The 24,918-nt window shown below is 57.4% G+C and overlaps 2 protein-coding genes and 1 long non-coding RNA gene across 9 annotated transcripts; 2 read left to right on the top strand and 1 right to left on the bottom strand.

The window, feature by feature from the left end:
- The first annotated feature begins 28 nt into the window (after positions 1 to 28).
- On the top strand, positions 29 to 13,103 carry U2AF2 (U2 small nuclear RNA auxiliary factor 2). Of its 2 annotated transcripts, XM_085045484.1 has the most exons (13): positions 29 to 214; positions 1,093 to 1,228; positions 1,952 to 1,981; positions 2,075 to 2,178; positions 2,853 to 3,004; positions 3,702 to 3,818; positions 5,186 to 5,324; positions 6,101 to 6,180; positions 6,866 to 6,988; positions 8,423 to 8,509; positions 10,705 to 11,001; positions 11,107 to 11,211; positions 12,716 to 13,103. In XM_085045484.1, exons 1-13 carry the CDS (start codon positions 166 to 168, stop codon positions 12,848 to 12,850), a joined length of 1,554 nt encoding a protein of 517 aa, XP_084901610.1. In that variant the 5' UTR covers positions 29 to 165; the 3' UTR covers positions 12,851 to 13,103. The 2 variants fall into 2 exon arrangements, with proteins under 2 accessions (XP_084901610.1, XP_084901611.1); XM_085045485.1 differs by lacking the exon at positions 11,107 to 11,211 and having other exon boundaries at positions 36 to 214; positions 10,705 to 10,953.
- A 516-nt stretch (positions 13,104 to 13,619) lies between these two features.
- LENG8 (leukocyte receptor cluster member 8) lies at positions 13,620 to 24,397 on the top strand. 6 transcript variants are annotated; one of them, XM_085045477.1, is made up of 16 exons: positions 13,620 to 13,760; positions 13,846 to 14,011; positions 14,752 to 14,865; positions 15,489 to 15,614; positions 15,700 to 15,937; positions 16,277 to 16,415; positions 16,683 to 16,880; positions 17,141 to 17,197; positions 17,634 to 17,939; positions 18,418 to 18,552; positions 19,170 to 19,476; positions 20,072 to 20,173; positions 20,746 to 20,814; positions 20,915 to 21,044; positions 21,753 to 21,960; positions 23,219 to 24,397. In XM_085045477.1, exons 1-16 carry the CDS (start codon positions 13,729 to 13,731, stop codon positions 23,376 to 23,378), a joined length of 2,487 nt encoding a protein of 828 aa, XP_084901603.1. In that variant the 5' UTR covers positions 13,620 to 13,728; the 3' UTR covers positions 23,379 to 24,397. The 6 variants fall into 6 exon arrangements, with proteins under 6 accessions (XP_084901603.1, XP_084901602.1, XP_084901608.1 ...); XM_085045476.1 differs by having other exon boundaries at positions 14,752 to 14,868; XM_085045482.1 differs by lacking the exon at positions 16,683 to 16,880 and having other exon boundaries at positions 14,752 to 14,868; positions 17,147 to 17,197.
- Positions 16,421 to 17,355, bottom strand: LOC146422831 (uncharacterized). The gene is made up of 2 exons (XR_014847769.1): positions 17,018 to 17,355; positions 16,421 to 16,973 (listed from the first exon to the last, which is right to left on the bottom strand). It is a non-coding gene; the product is annotated as an uncharacterized LOC146422831 (long non-coding RNA).
- Positions 24,398 to 24,918: the final 521 nt, after the last annotated feature.

Below are 24,918 nucleotides of genomic sequence, written 5' to 3'. Positions count from 1 at the left end.
CCGAGCGGCGCAGGAAGTTGCCGAGCGCGGCCGGAAGTGGCCGAGCGCAGCCGAGCGCGGAGGGAGCCGCGGGGCCTGAGCGGGGCCGGGAGCGCCGGGAGCACCGGGAGCACACCGGGAGCACACCGGGAGCGCGCCGGGGAGCGCCGGGAGCGCCGCGCCGCCATGTCCGACTTCGACGAGTTCGAGCGGCAGCTGAACGAGAACAAACAAGGTAACCGGAGGCGAGGCGGCCGCGCCCCTCCCCCCTCCCCTCACGGGGATCCCGCGGGGGGGGGCGCCCCTCCCCCACCCTCCCCCACCCTCCCCCACCCCTCCCCACCCCCCCTGAGGGGTTTGCGGAGCTCTCCCCTCCCCCATCCGGTTTTGGGGTGATTTCCCCCAAATTCGGGATCCTCCCGGTTTTACCTCCTTCCCCCCGGCGCGGAGGGTCGCGGCGCCGCTTTTCCCCTCGTTTCCCCTCGTTTCGGGATTTTTGGGGTTTTCCCCGCAGAACCGCCCGGCGGGGTTTTGGGGTGTGCGCGTTTCGGGGATGTTTTGGGGTTATTTTGGGTTTTTTTGGGTTATTTTGGGTTTATTTCGGGGTTATTTTGGAGTCTCGGGGTGGTTTTGGTGTTATTTGGGGGTCTCGGGGAGGTTTCGGGGGATTTTCGGGATTATTTGGGGTTATTTCGGGGATTTTTGGGGGTCTCGGGGTGGTTTTGGGGTTATTTTGGGGTGTTTTGGGGTTATTTGGGGGTCTCGGGGTGGTTTTGGGGGATTTTCGGGGCTCCTCTCCGGCGGCGCTTGGGGTTTATTTCTGGCGGGATTTTTGGGTTGATTTCGGGGGGTTTCGGGGTCACTCCGGGGGGTTATTTTTACCGGATTTTTGGGTTGATTTCGGGGGGTTTGGGGTCACTCCGGGGGTCTCCCGGCAGAGCGGGACAGGGAGAACCGGCACGGCCAGCGCGGCGCTCCGGGGATATTTTTTGGGTTGTTTTTGGGGTTGTTTTGCGGGATTTCGGGGTCGCTCCGGGGGGTTATTTTTTGGGGATTATTTTTGGGGTGATTCCGGCGGATTTGGGTCACCCGGGGCTCTCTCCCGGCCGGCAGAGCGCGACAAGGAGAACCGGCACCGCAAGCGCTCCCACAGCCGCTCCCGCAGCCGCGACCGCAAACGGCGCAGCCGCTCCCGGGATCGCCGCAACCGCGACCAGCGCAGCGTGTCCCGCGACCGACGGCGGCGCCGGTACCGGGGACAGGCTGGGGACAGCGGGGACACCTTGGGGACAGCGGGACAGGCTGGGGACAGGCTGGGGACAGGCTGGGGACAACCGGGGGAGCTGCGGGGACCCGCTGGGGACAACCGGGAATCACCGGGAACCCCCTGGGGACACCGGGAGCCGTTAGGGGAGCCCCGGGAATCACCGGGGGCCACCGAGAGAGCCCCGGGAGACTCCTGGGACCACCGGGAGAGCGTTGGGAGCCCCTTGGGACCTCCGGGAACCACCGGGAGAGCCCCGGGAGCCACCGGGAACACCCTGGGAACCACCGGGAGCCCCCGCGGGATTACCGGGAACCGTTAGGGGAGCCCCGGGAACCCCTTGGGACCACCGGGAACTCCTCTGGGACCACCAGGAGAGCCTTGGGAAGCCCCTGGGGCCACCGGGAAACCCCGGGAGAGCCCCAGGAAGCACCAGGAACTCGTCTGGGACCACCGGGGTTGGGGTGGGAACAGCCCTGGGAGCCTCAGGAGCCCCCAAAGCAGGGTTTGGGATGTCCAGAATGGGTCTGGGGTCTCCCAAAACGGGTCTGGGGACACCTGAAATGGGTTCAGGGTCTCCCAAAATGGGTCTGGGGTCTTTCAGAATGGGTCTGGGGTCCCCAAAATGGGTCTGGGGTCTATCAGAATGGGTCTGGGGGATCCCAAAACGGGTCTGGGGGTCTCACCCTTCTCACCCCCTCCCCGCAGGTCACCCCTGAGCCTTTCAGGCCCCCTGAGGTGAGTCTGGGGTCTCTGGGGGTCTCTGGGGGGGGTCAGGGGGGGTCGGGGGGGTGCAGCCCCCTCCCCAAATTCCCCCAAATTCCCCCCCAGCCGCTCCCCCCGGCACGAGAAGAAGAAGAAGATTCGCAAATACTGGGATGTTCCTCCGCCCGGCTTCGAGCACATCACCCCCATGCAGTACAAGGCCATGCAGGGTGAGACCCCCGGGACCCCTCCCCAAATTCCTGAGACCCTCCTGAAGCCCCTGAGACCCTCCCCAAGTTCCTAGGACACTCCTGAGACCCCCCAGCACTCCCCAAATTCCTGTGATTCTCCCCAGATCCAATCCATCACCCCCATGCAGTACAAGGCCATGCAGGGTGAGACCCCCGAGACCCCCTCAGACCCCTCCCCAAATTCCTGAGACCCTCCTGAAGCCCCTGAGACCCTCCTGAAGCCCCTGAGACCCTCCCCAAATTCCTGGGACATTCCTGAGACCCCCCAGCACTCCCCAAATTCCTGGGATCTTTCCCAAATCCCATCCATCACCCCCATGCAGTACAAGGTCATGCAGGGTGAGACCCCTGAGACCCTCCCCAAATCCATGAGACCCCCAGGATCCTCCCTGAATTCCTGAGACCCTCCTGAGACCCCCAGGACCTCCCCAAATCCACCAGGACCCTCAGGATCCACCCCAGATCCCCCCGAGGAGACCCCAAATCCCCTCCTGGATACCCCAAACCCCATCCCAGTGACCCCAAACGCCATTTTTTCACCCCAAAATCCCATTTTTTTCCACACAAACCCAATCCCAGTGACCCCAAATCCCCTTTCAGTGACCCCAAATCCCATTTCAATGACCCCAAAATCCCGTTTTCTCACCCCAAAGCTGCCGGTCAGATCCCAGCCACGGCCCTGCTGCCCACGATGACCCCGGACGGGCTGGCAGTGACCCCAACTCCTGTCCCCGTGGTCGGCAGCCAGATGACCAGGCAGGCCAGGCGGCTCTACGTGGGGAACATCCCCTTCGGCATCACCGAGGTCAGTTTGGGGGAATTTGGGAATTTGGGGGATTTTGGGGGATTTGGGGGAACATCCCCTTCGGCATCACCGAGGTCAGTTTGGGGAGAATTTGGGAATTTGGGGATTTTGGGGGATTTGGGGGATTTTGGGGATTTGGGGGAACATCCCCTTCGGCATCACCGAGGTGAGTTTGGGGAAAATTTGGGGTTTTGGGGGATTTTGGGGAACATCCCCTTCGGCATCACCGAGGTCAGTTTGGGGGGAATTTGGGGGAATTTGGGATTTTGGGGGATTTGGGGGATTTGGGGGATTTGGGAATTTGGGGGAACATCCCCTTTGGCATCACCGAGGTGAGTTTGGGGGATTTTGGGGGGTTTGGGAATTGTTATTTTATTTTATTTTTCCTGCATTTTTTTAACCAAAATCCCCATTTTCCCCCCAGGAGGCAATGATGGATTGCTGGATTTATCGATATCCATTTTTTTAACCAAAATCCCCATTTATTACCAAAATCCATATTTCTCTCCCCAGGAGGCGATGACGGATTTCTTCAATCCCCATTTTTTTACCAAAATCCCAATTTTTTAAACCAAAATCCCCATTTTTCCCCCCAGGAGGCGATGATGGATTTCTTCAACGCGCAGATGCGGCTCGGCAGTGATGGATTTATCAAATATCCACATTTTTTAACCAAAATCTCACATTTTCTCCCCAGGAGGCGATGATGGATTTCTTCAACGCGCAGATGCGGCTCGGCGGTCTCACCCAAGCTCCTGGCAACCCTGTGCTGGCAGTGCAGATCAACCAGGACAAGAACTTCGCCTTCCTCGAGGTCTTTTTGGGGCTTTTTGGGCAGAATTTGGGGTGTTTCGGGGCTTTTTGGGGTGATTTGGGGTTTTTTTTGGGGTGTTTTGGGAGGGTTTGGGGTCGGCAAGGGAGGTGGCGGTGAATGCTGAGTGCTTAGTGCTGTCCTGAGCCCCAAAAACGCCTGAAACAGCCCCAAAAAACCCCTAAAACAGCCCCAAAAAACCCCTAAAACAGCCCCAAATTCTGCCCCAAAAAACCCCTAAAACAGCCCCAAATTCTGCCCCAAAAAACCCCTAAAACAGCCCTAAATTCTGCCCCAAAAAATCCCTAAAGCAGCCCCAAAAAACCCCTAAAGCTGCCCCAAAAAAACCCTAAAACAGCCCCAAATTCTGCTCCAAAAAACCCCTAAAACAGCCCCAAGAAACCCATAAAAAAGCCCCAAATTCTGCCCCAAAAAAACCCTAAACCAGCCCCAAATTCCCTCCCCAAAATCCCCCTAATTCTAATTTCAAAACTCCCCTAAATTCCTCCCCAAATTCCTCCCAAAACCTCCCCAAATTCCTTCCAAATTCTTCCCCTAAACTCCCCTTAAATTCCTCCCAAAATTCCCAAAAATCCCCCAAATCCTGATTTTCCCAGATTTTTTAGCTCCCAACCCCCAGATTTTTCAGGCCAGACACTCCCAACCCCTGAATTTTTTGGGATAATTGCTCCCAACCCCCAAAATTTTTGGGATAACGACTCCCAGCCCCATTCCCACCCAAGTTTCGGGTGATTTTGGTTCCCCAAATCCAATCCCTACAGGACCAGGAGCCAATTTTCGGTGCCCAAATCCTGATTTTTTTTTTTTTTTTTTGGCTCCCAAATCCCAAATTTTTTAGGAAAGGCACTCCTAACCCCCCTAATTTTTTAGGATAGACACTCCCAACCCCCAAAATTTTTGGGATAACGACTCCCAGCCCCATTCCCACCCTAATTTCGGGTGATTTTGGTTCCCCAGATCCGATTCCTAGAGGACCAGGAGCCAATTTTCGGTGCCCAAATCCTGATTTTTTTTTTTTTTTTGGTTCCCAAATCCCAAATTTTTTAGGAAAGACACTCCTAACCCCCCTAATTTTTTAGGATAGACACTCCCAACCCCCAAAATTTTTGGGATAATGACTCCCAGCCCCATTCCCACCCCAATTTTGGGTGATTTTGGTTCCCCAACTCCAATCCCTACAGGACCAGGTGCCCAAATCCCAATTTTTTTTAAATTTTTTTTCTCCCAAATCCCAATTTCTTGGCTCCCAACCCCCGGATTTTTCAGCCCAGACACTCCCAAGCCCCCGGATTTTTGGGCTGACCACTCCCAGCCCCATCCCCACCCCAATTTTGGGATTTTTCCCGCAGTTCCGCTCGGTGGACGAGACGACGCAGGCGATGGCGTTCGACGGCATCATCTTCCAGGGCCAGTCGCTGAAGATTCGGCGTCCCCACGACTACCAGCCCCTGCCCGGCATGTCCGAGAACCCCTCGGTCTACGTGCCGGGTGAGTGATCCTAAAAACCCCAAAAAAACCCCAAAAAAATACCTGAAATCCTGTGAAAAATCCCGAAATCCCCGCGAAATTCGGGTAAAATTTACGGGGAGGGGAAGGATTTTGATGGTGGGTTTTTGGGGTCAGAATTTGGGGTCATCCTGACTCCCAGTCCTTGAAGAGATGAGGGAGGAACCCCAGAATTCCAGGGAGGATCCTAAAATTCCCAAAATTCTGGGGAAAATCCCGAAATCCCCACAAAATTCGGATAAAATTTACGGGGAGGAAGGATTTTGATGGTGGGTTTTGTGGGGTCAGAATTTGGGGTCATCCCGACTTGGCCAGGTGAGGGAAGACCCCAGAAATCCAGGGAAGTCCCTAAAATCTCAGAAGAATTCCCGAAATCCCATGAAAAATCCCAAAATCCCAGTGAAATTTGGGTAAAATTTACGGGGAGGGGAGAAATCCCAATCCTGGGGTCAAAATTTGGGGATTTTTGGGGAGGGAATGTGGGATCCCAGGGGATTTTGGGGATTCCCCGACTCCCAGGTGAGGGGAGACCCCAAAATTTGGGGAAAATTCCTAAAATTTGGGGAAAATTCCCAAAATCCTGTGGGGAAACACAAAAATTCCCCCAAAAAATCTTAATTTTCTCATGAATTTTGGGGATTCCAGAGGGGTTTTTGGGGTGATTCCAGGGGGGATTTTTGGGGATTCCAGGGGGGATTTTTGGGGATTCCAGGGGGGATTTTTTGGCCCCAAAATCCCATTTTTTTCCCTTTTTCCAGGCGTGGTCTCCACGGTGGTTCCTGACTCTGCCCACAAACTCTTCATCGGAGGTCTCCCCAACTACCTGAACGACGACCAGGTGACCCCAAAATCACCCCAAAATAATCCCAAAATCACCCCAAAATCCCCTTGAAATTTCTCCCAAAATACCCTCAAAATCCCTCCCAAAATACCCTCTAAAATCACCCCAAAATCCCCCCAAATTCACCTCAAAATTGACCCAAAATCCCTTTCAAATCCCTCACAAAATAACCCCAAATTTCCCCCAAATTCTTCTCCAAATCTCTCCCAAATTCCCCCAAAATGAGCCCAAATCAGGGCCAGACAGGATTGACTGCGACCCTCAGGATTTTTTGGGGAGGAAATTCCCAAATCCCAGGATGGAATTCCCAAATTTTAGGATGGAATTCCCAAATCTCAGGAGGGAATTCCCAATCCCAGGATGGAATTTGAGAGTTTTAGGATGGAATTCCCAAATCCCAGAATGGAATTCCCGAATTTTAGGATGGAATTTCCCAATTTTAGGATGGAATTCCCAAATCCCAGGATGGAATTCCCAATCCCAGGGAGTTTCTCCTCATTCCTGAGGATTTTTGGGATTTCCCAGAGCCCTAAAATCCCCCAAAATTCCCCAAAATGAGCCCAAATCGGGACACAGAACCAAACAGGATCAGCTGTGACTCTCAGGGATTTTTGGGATGGGAATTCCCGATTTTAGGATGGAATTCCCAATTTCCCCAACCCCGAATTTTGGGTTTTCCCAGGTGAAGGAGCTGCTGACGTCCTTCGGTCCTCTCAAGGCTTTCAACCTGGTGAAGGACAGCGCGACCGGCCTGAGCAAGGGCTACGCCTTCTGCGAGTACGTGGACATCAACGTCACTGACCAGGTGAGAAAACACCCCAAAAACCCCAAAATCCACCCCAAAACCTGCCCCGAAATCTGCCTCAAAAACCCCAAAAAATCCGCTTTAAAATCCGCCCTGAAAACCCCAAAATCTGCCCCAAAAAACCCAAAAGATTATGCTTTCTGCAAGTATGGGGACATCGGCGTCACTGACCAGGTGAAAAAACACCCAAAAAATCCCAAAAAAACCCTAAAACCTCTCCCGAAAAATCCCCAAAACCTGCCGTGAAAACCCCGAAAAGATCCACCCCAAAATCCCCGAAATTCACCCCAAAAAACCCAAAAGGTTATGCGTTTGGTATGTGAACATCAGCGTCACTGACCAGGTGAAGAAACACCCAAAAAACCCCAAAATACATCCTGGAAAATCCCCAAAATTCACCCCAAAAACCCTGAAAAAATCAGCCCCAAAATCCGCCTGAAAAACCTCCGAAATGTGCCCCAAAAAACCCCAAAATCTGCCCCAAAAGGCCCAAATTCTGCTCCAAAAAACCCCAAAATTTGCCCCAAAAGGCCCAAAATCCACCCCGAAAAACCCTGAAATTCCCTCAAAAAATCCCCAATGTCCCCAATGTCCCCAACAATGTCCCCAATGTGCCAAATATCCCGAATGTCTCCGCTGTCCCCTGTGCTGTCCCCATTGATATCCCCTGTGCTGTCCCCAATGTCCCCAATGTCCCTGCTGTCCCCTGTGCTGTCCCCAACAATGTCCCCAATGTCCCCAATGTCCCCAATGTCCCCAATGTCCCCAACAATGTCCCCAATGTCCCTGTTGCTGTCCCCTACAATGTCCCCAATGTCCCCCATGTCCCCATCACTGTCCCCAATGTCCCCAATGTACCTGCTGTCCCCAACAATGTCCCCAATGTCCCCGTTGCTGTCCCCAATGTCCCCAATGTCTCCCATGTCCCCAATGTCCCCAATAATGTCCCCGTTGCTGTCCCCAATGTCCCCATTGCTGTCCCCAACACTGTCCCAATGATGTCCCCAATATCCCCAACGCTGTCCCCAATATCCCCAATGTCCCTGCTGTCCCCTGTGCTGTCCCCTGTGCTGTCCCCAACAATGTCCCCAATGTCCCTAATGTCCCCAATGTCCCCATTGCTGTCCCCAATGTCCCTGCTGTCCCCAACAATGTCCCCAACAATGTCCCCAATGTCTCCCATGTCCCCAATGTCCCCAATGTCCCCAATAATGTCCCCGTTGCTGTCCCCAATGTCCCTGTTGCTGTCCCCAATGTCCCCAATGTCCCCATTGCTGTCCCCAATGTCCCCAATGTCCCCAATAATGTCCCCGTCACTGTCCCCAATGTCCCCAATAATGTCCCCGTCGCTGTCCCCAATGTCCCCAATGTCTCCATCACTGTCCCCAATGTCCCCAGTAATGTCCCCAATAATGTCCCCATCGCTGTCCCCAGGCCATCGCGGGGCTCAACGGGATGCAGCTCGGTGACAAGAAGCTGCTGGTGCAGCGAGCGAGTGTGGGAGCCAAGAACGCCACGCTGGTGAGACTCTGACCCCAAATCGGGGGGTTTTACCCCAGTTTGGGGCGATTTTACCCCATTTTGGGGCGATTTTACCCCATTTTGGTGTCACTTCCCGTAATTTTCAGCGGTTTCACCCAACTTTCACCGTTTTCCCCCCAACTTTCACCATTTTCCCCCCAATTTTCACCATTTTCCCCCCAATTTTCACCATTTTCCCCCTTATTTTGGGTATTTTCTCCCCTATTTTTGGCATTTCCCCCCCATTTTTGCAGTTTCCTCCCAATTTCTGGTGGTTTTCCCCCTTTTGCCATTTTCTCCCTTATTTTTGGTATTTCCCCCCTATTTTTTTAATAAGTTTTCTCCCATTTTTTCACCATTTTTTCCCAGTTTTTCACTGATTTTCCCAATTTTCACTGTTTTCACCCCATTTCCCCCCCCCAGAGCACCATCAACCAGACGCCGGTGACGCTGCAGGTGCTCAGGAGCTCACAGTTTACCCAATTTTCACCATTTTTTACCATTTTTGCCCCAATTTTCACCATTTTTCCAGTGGTTTTTCCCATTTTTTTGCTGTTTTTTCCCATTTTTTCACATTTTTTTCCCGTTTTTTCACATTTTCTCCCTCCCAGAGCACCATCAACCAGACGTCGGTGACGCTGCAGGTGCTGATGAACTCACAGTTTACCGCAATTGTCACCATTTTTTACCATTTTTTCACCATTTTTGCCCCAATTTTCACCATTTTTTCACCATTTTTTCACCGTTTTCTCTCATTTTTTCACCATTTTTTTTTGCCGTTTTTTCCCATTTTTTCACCGTTTTCCCCCAGAGCACTATCAACCAGACGCCGGTGACACTGCAGGTGCCGGGGCTGATGAGCTCACAGTTTATCCAATTTTCACCATTTTTTTCCCATTTTTTCCCCAATTTTCACAATTTTTTTGCTGTTTTTTCCCATTTTCTCACGTTTTCTCCCCATTTTTCCCCCCCAGAGCACCATCAACCAGACGCCGGTGACGCTGCAGGTGCTCATGAGCTCACAGTTTCCCCAATTTTCACCATTTTTTACCATTTTTTCACCATTTTTTCCCATTTTTTCACCATTTTTTCCCATTTTTTCACATTTTTTTCCCGTTTTCTCCCCATTTTCCCCCCAGAGCACCATCAACCAGACGCCGGTGACGCTGCAGGTGCTGTGGCTGATGAGCTCACAATTTACCCAATTTTCACCATTTTTTCGCTGTTTTTTCCCATTTTTTCGCTGTTTTTTCCCGTTTTTTCCCATTTTCTCACGTTTTCTCCCCAATTTCCCCTCTCAGAGCACCATCAACCAGACGCCGGTGACGCTGCATGTGCTCATGAGCTCACAGTTTACCCCAATTTTCACCATTTTTTACCATTTTTTCACCATTTTTGCCCCAATTTTCACCATTTTTTCGCCATTTTTTCCCCGATTTTCACCATTTTTTCCCCATTTTTCCCCATTTTTTCACCGTTTTTTCCCATTTTCTCACGTTTTCTCCCCAATTTCCCCCCCCAGAGCACCATCAACCAGACGCCGGTGACGCTGCAGGTGCTCAGGAGCTCACAGTTTACCCAATTTTCACCATTTTTTCCACATTTTTTCCCATTTTTTCCCCATTTTTTCCCATTTTTTCGCCATTTTTTCCCATTTTTTTCCCATTTTCTCACGTTTTCTCCCCAATTTCCCCCCCAGAGCACCATCAATCAGACGCCGGTGACGCTGCAGGTGCCGGGGCTGATGAGCTCACAGTTTACCCCAATTTTCACCATTTTTTACCATTTTTCCCCATTTTTTCCCATTTTTTCACCGTTTTTTCCCATTTTCTCACGTTTTCTCCCCAATTTCTCCCTCTCAGAGCACCATCAACCAGACACCGGTGACGCTGCAGGTGCTCATGAGCTCACAGTTTACCCAATTTTCACCATTTTTTGCCCTTTTTTCCCATTTTTTCACCATTTTTTCCCATTTTTTCACCATTTTTTCCAATTTTTTCACCGTTTTTTCCCATTTTTCCCCCATTTTCCCCTCCCAGAGCACCATCAACCAGACGCCGGTGACGCTGCAGGTGCTCAGGAGCTTACAGTTTACCCAATTTTCACCATTTTTTCACCATTTTCTCTCATTTTTTCACCGTTTTTTGCCATTTTTTCCCATTTTCTCACGTTTTCTCCCCGTTTTCCCCCCCCAGAGCACCATCAACCAGACGCCGGTGACGCTGCAGGTGCCGGGGCTGATGAGCTCGCAGGTGCAGATGGGAGGTCACCCCACCGAGGTGCTCTGCCTGCTCAACATGGTGCTGCCCGAGGAGCTGCTGGACGACGAGGAGTACGAGGAGATCGTCGAGGACGTCAGGGACGAGTGTGGCAAATATGGCACCGTGAAATCCATCGAGATACCGCGGCCCGTCGACGGCGTGGAGGTGCCAGGGTGTGGCAAGGTGAGACAGCAGAGATTTGGGGTTACCTGTGTGCCCAGGTGTGCCCAGGTGTGCTGGGAAGGAAGGGAAATGGGTCAAATGCATCGGGATTTTGGGATCTGTGGAGGTTCTGGAGTGTCACAAGGTGAGATTTGGGGTCACCTGAGTGCTCAGGTGCGCCCAGGTGTGGCATTGGGGACACAGGGAGGGTGTGGCGCCGTGAAATCCATCGAGATCCCACGGCCTGTCAATGGGGTGGAAGTGCCGGGCTGTGGGAAGGTGAGATTTGGGGTTACCTGAGTGCCCAGGTGTGGCATTAGCGACATGGGAAGGGTATGGGAATAGTGAAATCCATTGGGATTTTGGGATCTGTGAAGGTTCTGGAGTGTCACAAGGTGAGATTTGGGTCACCTGTGGAGATTTGGGGTCACCTAGGTGCCCAGGTGTGGCATTGGTGACACGGGGAGGGTGTGGTGCTGTCAAATCTGTCAGGATTTTGGGTCCTGGAGGGTTCTGGGGTGTGGCAAGGTGAGATTTGGGTCACCTGTGGAGATTTGGGGTCACCTGAGCGCCCAGGTGTGCCCAGGTGTGCCCAGGTTTGGTGTTCCTCTCATAGCCTCATTCTTTAGGGCTTCCCCCTGTCCCCCCAGCGACCCCAAATCCTCCCCAGATGACCCCAAATCCGCCCCAGGACCCCAAAAATCATCCCTAACCTCCCAGCCCCCCCAGTTCCGCCCCTCCTCGGATTTTCTGGGATTTCCCTTTGCCAGTCATTTACCTGGAGAGTCCTGCTGCCCTTAAAAAACCCCAAATGACCCCAAATGATCCCAAATAGCTTCCAAATGACCCCAAATCATTTCAAAATGACCCCAAATCGCCTTCAAACGACCCCAAATCACCTCCAAATGACCCAAAATCCCCTCAAACAACCCCAAATTGTTTCCAAATGACCCCAAATTGTTTCCAAATGACCCCAAATCCCCTCCAAATGACCCCAAATCCCCTCAAATGACCCCAAATTGCCCCTTCTCAGAATTTCTGGGGTTTCCCTTTGCCAGTCATTTACCAGGAGAGTCCTGCTGTCCCTGCAAGGACACCAAACTGATCTCAAACGACCCCAAATCAATTCCAAACGACCCCAATCAATCTCAAATGACCCCAGAGTGATCTCAAACGATCCCAAATCAATTCCCAACGGCCCCAAATTGATTCCAAACGACCCCAAACATCTCAAATGACCCCAAATCAATTCCCAACGACCCCAAGCCGATCTCAAACGACCCCAAACTGATCTCACATGACCCCAAATCAATTCCAAACGACCCCAAATCAATTCCAAACTACCCCAGATCGATCTCCAACGACCCCAAACCGATCTCAAATGACCCCAAATCAATTCCAAATGACCCCAAACCAATTCCAAACGGCCCCAAATCGATTCCAAACCACCCCAAATCGATTCCAAACCACCCCAAATCGATTCCAAACCACCCCAAATCGATTCCAAACCACCCCAAATCAATTCCAAACCACCTCCAACCGATCTCAAATGACCCCAAATCAATTCCCAACGACCCCAAGCCGCTCTCACACGACCCCAAATCCATCTCAAACTACCCCAAATCAATTCCAAACCACCCCAAACCAATTCCAAACGACCCCAAATCAATTCCAAACCACCCCAAACTGATCTCACACGACCCCAAATCGATCCCAACGACCCCAAATCGATCACAATGACCCCAAGCCGCTCTCACCCGGCCCCCGCTCGCCCCCCGCGCAGATCTTCGTGGAGTTCACCTCGGTGTTCGACTGCCAGAAGGCCATGCAAGGGCTGACCGGCCGCAAGTTCGCCAACCGCGTGGTGGTCACCAAGTTCTGCGACCCCGACTCGTACCACCGCCGCGACTTCTGGTAGCCCCCGGGGGGCTCGGGGGGCTCGGCCCGCCCGGATCCGCCCCGCGTTTTCCCGTTCTCCCGCGGTTTTCCCTCCTTTCCCAGTGCTGGTTTCTCGTTGTAGCGACCCTCCCCCGCCCCAGAGCCCCCCGGACCGACCCCCGACCCCCAACCCCCCGTGACGTTTCGTATTGCAGAAAAGGGGGATTTCCCCCCCCGGCAGAGGGAGGTGGGGAACCCCCGGAAATCCCCCTAATTAAATGATTTTTCCAGTTGTTGGAGTTTGTGTGTTATTTGGGGAGGAGAGCCCCGGGAGGGAGGGATGACCCTCCCCAGTTTGGGGTGAGGAGCTCTGGTTTTGGGGACTCGGAGCCCTGGTTTTGGGGACTCAGAGCCCTGGTTTTGGGGTCTCAGAGCTCTGGTTTTGGGGTCTCAGAGCCCTGATTTTGGGGTCCAACCCCCCCAGAGTGGGGGTCCTGACATGTCCCCATTGTCCTGCTGCTGCTGCACTGGGGGCTCACGGCGGGCTGGAGACCCCCAGGGCCGGCAGGGCTCGGTGTGGGGTGAATCCAGGCTGAGCCCCCCAGTTCTGCCCCACAACCATCCCCGTTTCTCCCCGAATTTCCCCCAAAAACCCTCCCGGTTCTCTGCGCCTCGCCTCTCCTGTATTTTGTCCCTTCGCGGCCGCCGTCCGCGTCCCTCGCGCCTCTCCGTTACTTTTGTCCCCCAACGGCCACCGTCCTCGCCCCGCCCCTCCCTCGCGCTCCCATTGGCTGCGCCCTGGGCGCCAACCGGAAGTGGCTCCGTGAGGGAGGCAGCGCGGGCGGCGCCGCCATCTTGGCCCTGTCGCGCCTGTCGCGATCCGCGGCGGCCCCGGGAGGGGCGCGGGGCTCTCCCGCCATGGCCGCCAACCTGGGCGACCAGCGCGAGTGGTGAGAAGGGGGTCGGGCGGGCTCCGCGGGGCGGGCGCGGGGGCCGAGCCGGGGCCGTTTCACCGACCGTCCGTTGCTCCCTCAGGGCCGCTCCGTTCGCGCTCGGCCCCGGCGCTGGCCCCGCGCGGGAGGAGCCGCCGGCGCCCCCCGAGAACCCCGAGTGGGAGAAAGCGCGGCAGGCCCTGGCCAGCATCAGTAAAGCCGCGGCCGGGGGGGGCAAAGGCGCGGGGGGGGCGGGCGGCGGAGCGCAGGTGAGGCGCTGAGGGGAGGGGAGGGAGTTTGGGGGGATTTTGGGGAGGTTTTGGTCTGGGGGTTTGGTCTGGGGCTTTGGGGTCTGGGAGGTTTTGGGGGTCTGGGGCGCTTTGGGGGTCTGGGGAGGTTTTGGGGGGCTCGGAGAAGCCCTCGAGGGTCTTGGGGTGCTCTGGGGTGATTCTTGGTGGATTGGGGAGTTCCGGAGGGTCTGGGGGAGGCTCTGGGCGGGCTCGGGGGTTTAGGGGAGGCCTGGAGGGTCCTCGGGGGGCTCTGGGGGGTCTTTGAGGAGATCTCTGTATTTCGTGGGGGATCTGTGTGTTTGGGGTGGGATTTGAGGGAAGATTCCTGTGTTTGGGGTGTGATTTGAGTGGTTTCTCTGTGTCTGGGGTGTGATTTGAGGGAAGATTCCTGTGTCTGGGGTGTGATTTGAGGGAAGATTCCCGTGTTTGGGGTGGGATTTGCGGGAGATCTCTGTGTCTGGGGTGTGATTTGAGGGAAGATTCCTGTGTCTGGGGTGTGATTTGAGGGAAGATTCCCGTGTTTGGGGTGTGATTTGCGGGAGATCTCTGTGTCTGGGGTGTGATTTGAGTGGTTTCTCTGTGTCTGGGGTGTGATTTGAGTGGTTTCTCTGTGTCTGGGGTGTGATTTGAGTGGTTTCTCTGTGTTCCGGCCGCTCTGTGTTTGCGGGGTGAGGATCCCCAGCTCGGGGGTCTCACCCCCCTGTCTCTCTCCCCCCCAGTACGCCCCCCCCGCGCAGGGAGACCCCTCGCTGCAGCAGGCGCAGCCCCCCCAGTACTACCAGTGGTACCAGCCGTACGGCGGCGGTTATTATCCCTACGGATATTACTACCCCGTGGTGAGGGGGGGACAGCCCGGAGCGGGGCGGGGGGCGCGGAAACGGGGGCTGGGGGAGCCAGAAATGGGGCTGGGGACAGAGAAATGGGGGTGGGCGACACGGAAATGGGGTTGGGGAGCGGAAATTGGGCTGGGGCGGAAAGGGGGTGAGGGCAGGGAAATGGGGCTGGGGGAGCAGAAATGGGGTGGGGGACACAAAAATGGGGCTGGGGACAGAGAAATGGGGCTGGGGGTCTCTGGGCTGTACCATTAATTTGGGTCTCTGGGTTGTTCCATCAATTCCAGGGGGGTCTCTGGGCTGTCCCATTAATTCAAAGGGGGGTCTCAGGGATGTACCATTAGTACAAGTGAGGGTCTCAGGGCTGTCCCATTAGTTCAAAGGGGGGTCTCAGGGCTGTCCCATTAGCACAAGGGGGGTCTCAGGGTTGTCCCATTAGTTCAAAGGGGGGTCTCAGGGATGTACCATTAGTTCAAAGGGGGGTCTCAGGGCTGTCCCATTAGTTCAAGGTGGGGTCTCAGGGCTGCCCCATTAGTTCAAAGGGGGGTCTCAGGGCTGTCCCATTAATTCAAAGGGGGGTCTCAGGGCCCCCCAGCTAACCCGAGGGTCCTTTCTCCCCCCAGGGGGTGTACCCCGGCTATGGGGCACCCACAGCCCCCTACGCCGCGGGGGGAGGGGGTTCCTACAGCGCTGCCCCCCCCCAGCAGCAGCCCCCCGCCCCCCCCCAGCAGCAGAGCGGCCTGGGCCAGGTGAGGAGGGGGCTCTGGGGGGATCTGGGGAGGGGTCTCCAGCACGGGAAACCCCCCCTGACCCCCCTCTGTGCTCCCCCCGCAGCAGCCCCCCGTGCCAGGCCTGGACGAAGCGTCGCCTTTCGGGACCCCCCAGCCCCCCCCCGCCGCCCCTCCCCAGCCCCCTCCCCACGCTCTGGGGGGCTCGGGGGGCGCGGGGGGGGCGGGGGGGGGCGCGGGGAGCTCCCCGGGGGGCTCCACCCCCTACCCCTCCCCCCACGGCTACAACGAGCCCCCCCAGAAGGGCAAGAAGGGGGGAGGGCAGCTCTGGAGCCGCATGAAGCGTAAGAGACCCTGAATTTGGGGAGGGGGATCCCTGAATTCCTGCCCGAATTCCTGCCCAAACCCCTCCTGACTCCTTACCAAAATGCCCCCCTCCTCCAAACCCCAAATTCCCTCTTTTCACCCCCAAAATCCTTCCTGAAATGGTCCTGCAAAGCCCCCAAACTCCTCCCCAGTTCCCTGAATTTTTCCCAAATTAATCCCAAATTCTTCCCTAAATTCCTTACCCCCCCAGCCCCAAAGCTCCCCCCACCCCAAAACCCCCTGCCACCCTCAAACCGCCCCTTTCCCACCCCCCAAAAACCCCAAACCCCCTCAGACCTCCCCAATTCTGTCCCCAGAGGCTCCCGGCGCCGGGGGGCTCAAGTTCCAGCTGCCCAAGCGACCCTTCGTGCTCCCCCCGCCAGCTTTTGGGGAGCAGTCCCGGGGGGGCAGCGCCTTCGGGGGTCCCCAGGGCCCCGAGAAGCACCACGGCCACGGGTGAGTGTGGGGTGAACCCCAAAATCTGGGGAGGGCGGGGGGAGGCGGGGATTGGTTTATTTAGGGGGGTGGGAGGGGATTGAAATAAATCCTAAAAACTCTAAAATCCTCTGCTGACCCCAAAAACTCCCCAAAAGGAGCCCCAAAAAATCTGTAGGGGAAAAGTGGGGACCCTGGAGTGGATGCTGCTTTCGGGTGCTTTGTGGGGCCCCAGCGAGCCCAGATCGCCCCCCGAGTCACCCCTGGGCCCCCAAATAAATCCCCCAGGGACCCCCGCGCCCCCCCCAGGGGGAAGCCCGAGGATTGGCCCCCCGAGATGAAGGCGTACGTGCAGCGCTGCTTCACGGCCTGCGAGTCCGAGGAGGACAAGGACCGCACCGAGAAGCTGCTCAAGGAGCTGCTGCAGGCGCGGCTGCAGGACGGCTCCGCCTTCACCATCGACTGGAGCCGGGAGCCCCTCCCCGGGTGGGTGAGGGGCCCCCGAAAACCCCAAAATCCCCGCCAGAATCGCCCCGAAATCCCGCCCCGAAATCCCGGTGTGACCCCCGGACAGGGTGGCTGAGAGGCACTGAGAAACCACAGAAATCCCGCTGAGAAATCACAGAAATCCCACTGAGAAATCACAAAAATCCCTGCTGAAATCCACCCGGGAATCCCCCAAACCCCAACCCCAAAACCCCCCGAATTCAGCCCAGAATTCACCTGAGCGCTGCCCCCAACCCCAGCCCCAGGACGGCTCCGCCTTCGCCATCGGCTGCAGCAGGGAAGCTCTCCCCGGCTGGGTGAGATTCCCCCCCAGAAATCCCGAAATCACCCCAAAAATCACCCCAAAACCCACCCGGGGAGGGCGCCTGAAATCCACCTGCAAACTCCCCAAAATCCGCCTGGGAACTCCCTCAGAATGCCCACCCTGAAAAGTCCCAAATCCACCCCAAAAAACCCCAAATCCACTCCAAAACCCACCCGGGAACCCCAACCCCAAAAACCCCAAATTCACTGCAAAAAACACCTAAATCCACCCCAAAACCCCCAAATCCACCCCAAAAAACCCCCAGAAATTCCCCCCAGGAGCCCCCCGGGACACCCCCTGCTCCCCCAGCCCCCCGATTAGGGTTGCTGACCCCCGATTTGGGGTCCTGACCCCCTATTTGGGGTCCTGCCCCCCCTATTTGGGGTCCTGACCCCCGATTTGGGGCGCTGACCCCCCTGTCCCCCCAGGCTCGGTCGGGACGGCGCCGGCAGCCCCAAGAAGAAGCGCTGGGAGCTCCCCCCGGCCAGGCCCAGCCCCTCGGCCGCCCCGGGCCCCCCGCAGCCCCCCGCCCAGCGCCCCCCGGGCTCCGCAGGGCCTCCCCCGGCCCGGGGGGGAGCGGCTGGGGGGTCCCGGGCCCGCGGGGGGGGCGGGGGGTTCCCCACGAAATTCGGGAACCGAAACGTTTTCATGAAGGACAACAGCTCCTCGTCCAGCGGCTCGAGGTCACGGTCGAGGTCATCGTCGCGATCGCCGGGGAGGCACTGCCGGCGCAGGTGGGACCCCGAAAATCCCCCCAAAATCCCTTAAAACACCCCTGAAATCCGCTCCCAGAAATCCCCCAAAATACCCCTGAAATCCCCTCCCGAAAATCCCTGAAACACCCCTGAAATACTCTCCCAAAAATCCCTGAAACGCCCCTGAAATACTCTCCCAAAAATCCCTGAAACGCCCCTGAAATATTCTCCCAAAAATCCCTGAAACGCCCCTGAAATACTCCTGAAATCTCCCAAAACGGCCCCAGGAGCCCCGAGACATCCGAAATACCTTCTCAAAAATCCCACAAAACATCCCTGAGACTCCCAAAATCCTCCCCAAACCCTCCCTAGACCTTCCCAACCCCCCCAAAACCTCCTGAAATCCCTCCTAAAGTCCGTCCCAGTGACCCCAAACCCACCCCAGTGACCCCAAACCCATCCCAGTGACCCCAAACCTGTCCCGGTGACCCCAAACGTGACCCCGCTGTCCCCGCAGCGACTCGGACTCAGACTCGTCCGGCTCTGGGGCTGAGGCACGGCCTGGGGGGCGCCGGGGGATCCCCAAACCCCGCGGGCGAGGAGGAGGAGGAGGGCTGGAGCGCGGCCGAGCGCGAGCACAGCGGGGCAAGAGGTACTGGGGGCACTGGGAGGGACTGGGGGTGACAAACTGGGGGCACTGGGAGGGACTGGGGGTGACAAACTGGGGGCACTGGGAGGGACTGGGAGCGCTTTGGGGCACTCAGGGCACTCCTAGAATGGGATTTGAGCCAAAACTATTGGGTTTTACCCTCAGATTGTCCTCCTAAATCCTCGTTTGTTCTCCTAAATCTCTGTTTATTTCCTCGCTAAATCCTCATTTTTTATCCAACATCCCATTTCCCCTGTTTATTTCCCCTAAATCCCATTTTCCCCCCCAAATCCCATATGCCCCCCTCCCAAAATCGCCGTGTTTTAACCCAGACCCCATTTTTTAACCCAAACCCCATTTCTCTCCCCCAACCCACAGCCAGGCCCCCTGTGCCTTTCCCCCAAACCCCATTTTTTAACCCAAATCCCCGATTTTTACCCCAAATCTCTCCCCAGGCCGGAGCCAGGCCTGTGCCTTTCCCCCAAACCCCATTTTTTAACCCAAATCCCCAGTTTTTACCCCAAATCTCTCCCCAGGCCGGAGCCAGGCCCCCCACGCCTTTCCCCCAAACCCCATTTTTTAACCCAAATCCCCAGTTTTTACCCCAAATCTCTCCCCAGGCCGGAGCCAGGTCCCCCACGCCGCGCTCGCCGCCGGCCGCCGCCGGACCCCGAGGACCCCGAGCGGGAGCTGCGGCGGCAGCGCCGAGCCCAGCGCTTCCAGGGGGGCACGGGGAACGGGGGGCACCCCAAAAAACCGCGGCCCAACCCCCCACCGGCCGCCGCCACGCCCCCCGGCCCCTCCCCCGCCCCGGCTGAGGGCCTCGACTGGGACCAGGTGAAGATTTTGGGCACCTGCCAGGAGGTCACCAAGCGCTACCTGCGGCTCACCTGCGCGCCTGACCCGGCGACCGTGCGGCCTGTGCCGGTGGGTGACCCCAAAACCCCTGGAAAATCCTAAAAACCCTGTAAAAATAACCCCAAAACCCCTGGAAAATCCTACAAACCCTGTAAAAATAACCCCAGAAACCCCCGTGCCGGTGGGTGACCCCAAAAAACCTGAGAAATCCTAAAAACCCTGTAAAAATAACCCCAGAAACACACATGCTGGTGGGTGACCCCGAAAAATCCACAAAAACCCCGTGAAAAAAGTCCCCTGAATACCCCAAAATAGACCCCAGAAACCCCTGTGCCGGTGGGTGACCCAAAATAACCCAAAATACCCCCAAAACCCTGTAAAAATACCTCCCAAAAACCCCCGTGCAGGTGGGTGACCCCAAAAAACCCCATAAAAAATCCACGTGCCGCTGGGTGACCCCAATATGCACCCGAAAAAACCCTCAGAACACCCTAAATACCCCAAAAAAACTCCCAGAAACCCACCCTGGACTCCCTAAAAGCCCAACTGAACCTTCCCTCGTGGGATTTTGGTTCCCCCAGATTTTGGGATCCCCCCAGGATTTTGGGATCCCCCCAGGATTTTGGGATCCCCCTAACCCCTCATGGTGTTTTTGGGGTCGCAGGTGCTGCGCCAGGCGCTGTCCCTGGTCAGATCCCACTGGCAGCAGCACCGTGACTACGCCTGGGCGTGTGAGCAGCTGAAATCCCTGCGGCAGGACCTGACGGTGAGGGGAAGCTGGGGAGGGTCCTGGGGGTCCCAAACTGGGGAGGGGTCCTGGGGGGCCTTGGCTGAGCTCACAGTGAGGGGACATCCCCAATTCTGGGGTGGTTCTCTGTTTTTTGGGGAGCTCAGGTGGGTTTGGCAGGCATCTCAAATGGTTTTGGGAGCTTTCAGGTGATTTTTGGGGGGGTCTCAGGTGATTTGGGGGGATCTCAGGTGATTTTTGGAAGATCTCAGGTGATTTTTGGGGGGGTCTCAGGTTATTTTGGGGGGTCTCAGGTGATTTTTGGGGGGGTCTCAGGTTATTTTGGGGGGTCTCAGGTGATTTTTGGAGCATCTCAGGTGATTCTGGGGAGATCTCAGGTGATTTTTGGAAGATCTCAGGTGATTTTTGGGGGTCCCAGGTGATTTTGGGTCTCTCTGACCCCTTTTCAGGACTCCCCTCAATTCCCGACAAGCCACAAGACTCCCCAGCATTCAGTTGGGTTCCCCTGAATTTTGGGGATTCCCCCTAATATTTTAGGCCGCCTCCGAATTTTGGGGACCCCTCCCCGAATTTTGGAACCTTTTTTTCAGGTCCAGGGCGTTCGCACAGAGTTCACAGTGGAGGTTTACGAGACTCACGCCCGGATTGCTCTGGAGAAGGTGGGTCTGGGGTCTCTGTGGGGGGCTTTGGGGTCTCCCCGCATTCCCTGGGGGTCCCTGAGGTCTCCCCAAATTTTCTGAGGTCTCCCTTGTCCCCCAGGGTGACCACGAGGAGTTCAACCAGTGCCAGACGCAGCTGAAGGCTCTTTACGGGGAGAACCTGCCGGGCTGCGTCGGGGAGTTCACAGCCTACCGGATCCTCTACTGCATGTTCACCAACAACTCCGGAGGTCAGCGGGGCCAGAGAGCCCGGGAGAGACCCCAAAACCCCGGGGGGATCCCCAAAACTCTGCATTCACAGGGAGGGGCTTCAGGGGCGTGCCAGGATGCCCTCAGTCCCATTTCTGACACCTCATTTTGGCCCCACTTTGTGACCCCACCATGACCCTGAACCCTGAGCTGACCACAGACCTGGACCCACTGACCACCCCGCTGACCCCAATGTCCCTCTGTCCCCAGAGCTGACCACAGAGCTGGCCCTGCTGTCCCCACTGACCCCAATTTCTGTCCCCAGAGCTGACCACAGAGCTGGCCCTGCTGCCCCCAGTGCCCACCCTGCTGACCCCAATGTCCCTCTGTCCCCAGAGCTGACCACAGAGCTGGCCCTGCTGACCCCACTGACCACCCTACTGACTCCAATGTCCCTCTGTCCCCAGAGCTGACCACAGAGCTGGCCCTGCTGGACCCCACTGACCACCCCAATGACCCCACTGACCCCAATGTCTCTCTGTTCCCAGAGCTGACCACGGAGCTGGCCCTGCTGCCCCCAGTGCCCACCCTACTGACCCCAGTGTCCCTCTGTCCCCAGAGCTGACCACAGAGCTGGCCCTGCTGGACCCCACTGACCCCAATGTCCTCTGTCCCCAGAGCTGACCACAGAGCTGGCCCTGCTGCCCCCAGTGCCCACCCCACTGACCCCAATGTCCCTCTGTCCCCAGAGCTGACCACAGAGCTGGCCCTGCTGCCGCCGGCGCTGCGCTCGGACCCCGCCGTGTCCCACGCTCTGGCCCTGAGGGCCGCCTGGTCACTGGGGCTCTACAGCCGCTTCTTCCGCCTGCACAGCTCGGCTCCGGCCATGGGGCCGCGGCTCATCGACCTGTTCGCCGAGCGCGAGCGGCGCCGGGCCCTGCGCGCCATCATCAAGGCGTAGGTGGGGCCGGGGGGACAGTGGGGACACGGGGGGCTGTGGGGACAGGGGGGGACGCAGACAGCCGGGGGCCAGGTGGCCCAGCAGGTGAGTGAGGGGATTTGGGGGGATTTGGGGGGAGGAGCCCCATTGCTGCCCCATAGCCCAGGGGATGTGGGGGGGAGAACTCCCATTGCTGCCCCATGTGTGGGCTGGGGAACCCCATGTTCTCCATATATGGGCTGGGGAACCCCATTTTTATAACCATATATGGGCTGGGGAACCCCATATTTCCATATATGGGCTGGGGAACCCCATATTTCCACATATGGGCAGGGGAACCCCATTCCTAACCCATATATGGGCAGGGGGATTCCTATCTCCATATACGGGCTCAGGGACCCCATTCTTGTAACCATATATGGACTGGGGAACCCCATGTTGCCATACATGGAGGGGAACTCTGGTTTCTGCTCCATATATGGGATGGGGGAACCCCCATTTCTGCCCCACATGGGACCCAGAGCAGGGCAGCTCCCCATTATTTTTGCCCCACACTGGGGCTGGGGAAGCCCCCATTTCTGCTCTATATATGTGGGGAAATCTCCCCTTCCTACCCCACGTTGGGGTGGGGGTCCCACTGACCCCCTAGTGTGGCTGAACTCCCATTTACGGTGTCACTGTGTCCCCATGGGGCTGTGTGCCCCCTGAATGGGGCTGTGACCCCCAACTTATGGGGCTGTGACCCCCAACTTATGGGGCTGCCAGTGCCCCCCCAGCTTTATGGGGCCGCCTCCCCTTCTGGGAGGCTGAGCCTCCTGATATGGGGCTGGGTCCCCAAATATGGGGCTAAGCCTCCTGATATGGGGTCACACTCCCCTCTGTGGGACTGAAGCCCCTGATCTGGGGCTAAACTCCCGTCTGTGGGGCTGTGCCCCCAGTATGGGGCTGTGCCTCTGATATGGGCTCACACTGCCCTCTGTGGGGCTGAGCCCCCAGATTTGGGGCTGAGACCCCAGTATGGGACTGGGTCCCTCCCTATGGGGCTGAGCCCCCAGTATGGGACTGGGTCCTTCCCTGTGGGGCTGAGCCCCCAATATGGGACTGGGTCCCTCCCTGTGGGGCTGAGCCCCCCGATTTGGGGCTGTGCCCCCAGTATGGGACTGGGTCCCTCCCTATGGGGCTGAGCCCCTCCCCAGCCCTCCCCCTGCCCTTGGGGGCCGCGGGTGCCCCCCGGGTGCCCCCGGCCCCCCCGCCCTGACCTCCTTCTCTCCCCAGCTACCGCCCGGCGCTGCCGACGGCCCAGCTGGGCCCACTTATGGGGCTGGAGCCCCCCGAGCGCCGCCGCTTCCTGGGGGGTTTGCCCCTCACCTTCACCGGGCCCGACCGCGGCGCCATCGACTGCCGGCAGAGCCTGGCGGCCCTGCCCCACATCTGACCCACACCGACCCGCAGCTGCCCCACAGCTGCCCCACAGCTGCCCCACAGCCACCTCTGCCCCCCTCAGCAGCCACGCAGGGAGGGATTTGGGGTGGGGACTGACTTGTGGGGCTCCGATCTGCCCCACGTCTGACCAACAGCTGCTGACCCACAGCTGCTGACCCACAGCTGCCCCATAACCTTGTTCCCCCCTCAGCAGCCACAGAGGGAGGGATCTGGGGCGGGCGACTGACTTGGGGGGCTCAGATCTGCCCCATAACCACCTCTTCCCCCCTCAGCAGCCACCGTGCGGGGATTTGGGGTGGGCAGGGGGCGACTTGTGGGGTCTGGACCTGCCCCACTGACCGAGACAGCGACGACACCCCGTAACTTCTCTTGCCCCCTCAGCAGCGATTTGGGGGGATTTAGGTGGGACCTGTGGGGCAGAGCTTCAGCCCACGGGGGGCAGAGCCTCTGCTCGGGGGGCAGAGCGGCTGCCGAGGGTTCCCCCCACATCTCCCCCACCTCTTTTTTAACCGTGCCTCAGTTTCTCTCTCTTCTTCCTGCTGCCGAGGTCTCGTCCCCCCCCGGCGCCGCCGCCCCACGGAGAGACCCCCGCCCCACGGAGGAGAGACCCACCGAGAGACCCCCAGGCCGCGGCCAGCCCCACACGGAGCCTCGACCCCGGGACGCCCCCCCGGGACCCCCGCGCCGCCGCACACGGAGCCCCCCCCAGATTGCAGCCCCACAGCGAACTCGGGGGTCTCCCCCTCGCCCCACAACCGCCCCGGGGGGGGCTCGGGGACTCCGCAGCCGCCGCCGCTTCTCCTCCTCCTCCCCTGGGTCTTTGCGCTGCTCAAATCCCCCTTTTTTTGGTTCGTATTTAATTTATTTCCACCCCCCACCCCCCCCTCGAATCCCTTCCCCTCCCCCCACGTCTCTTTGCAGGTAAAATCGCCCCTCCCCCCTTCCCTTCCCCCACCCCTCTCTTTTTTAACCTTTTTTTGGACAGAATAAAGAAGGAAAAAGGACAAAAAACGGGGCCGGAGTGATGGGTGGGTGTGGGAGGGGGTGGGATTGGGGTGGTGCGGGAGGGGAATTTGTACCTACAGAGCTCTATAAATATATTTATATAAAAAAAAATTACACCTCGTGTGTGCCCCTGCCCCAGGTTTTAACTTTATTTCATTCTTTTCCTCTCGTTTTTGGGAAAAAATAAGTCTCGGGGGGGATGAGGGGAGGAGAAAAGGGAACAAGGTTCTGTGAGGCCTCAGCCCCACTCTGACTGGACAAACTGTGTGATTATCCCTCAAAACTCCCTGAATTCCCCCCAGGCCAGCCTAGAACCCTCAAAATCCCTAAGAACTCCCTAAATTCCACCTGAATCGCCTCAGGATCTCTCCCGAACTCCCTCACGACCCTCTGGGTCCAGACCAGGCCCAGAGCGGCCTCCCCCCATCCTGAGACCCTGCCAAATGTCCCTCAGGGATTCGGGGAGCCCCAAAACTCCCCGAGGTTGCTCCTAAACCTCACAGCCTCCCTCACGAGGTACCATCGCG

Source organism: Lichenostomus cassidix, unplaced genomic scaffold (genome assembly GCF_008360975.1).
Source record: "Lichenostomus cassidix isolate B80296 unplaced genomic scaffold, HeHo_3.0 HiC_scaffold_38, whole genome shotgun sequence".
Taxonomy (NCBI): domain Eukaryota; kingdom Metazoa; phylum Chordata; class Aves; order Passeriformes; family Meliphagidae; genus Lichenostomus; species Lichenostomus cassidix.
Note: the sequence above shows the minus strand (reverse complement) of the source record. Positions and strands in the feature narration are given on the sequence as shown.

Coding starts and splice junctions, on each gene's coding strand:
- U2AF2 (XM_085045484.1), top strand. CDS start 166: ATGTCCGACTTCGACGAGTTCGAGCGGCAGCTGAACGAGAACAAACAA. Junction 215..1,092: donor GCTGAACGAGAACAAACAAG/GTAACCGGAGGC, acceptor CCCGGCCGGCAG/AGCGCGACAAGGAGAACCGG. Junction 3,005..3,701: donor TCCCCTTCGGCATCACCGAG/GTCAGTTTGGGG, acceptor TTTTCTCCCCAG/GAGGCGATGATGGATTTCTT.
- LENG8 (XM_085045476.1), top strand. CDS start 13,729: ATGGCCGCCAACCTGGGCGACCAGCGCGAGTG. Junction 15,938..16,276: donor GCTCTGGAGCCGCATGAAGC/GTAAGAGACCCT, acceptor TTCTGTCCCCAG/AGGCTCCCGGCGCCGGGGGG. Junction 20,174..20,745: donor CCCTGCGGCAGGACCTGACG/GTGAGGGGAAGC, acceptor CCTTTTTTTCAG/GTCCAGGGCGTTCGCACAGA.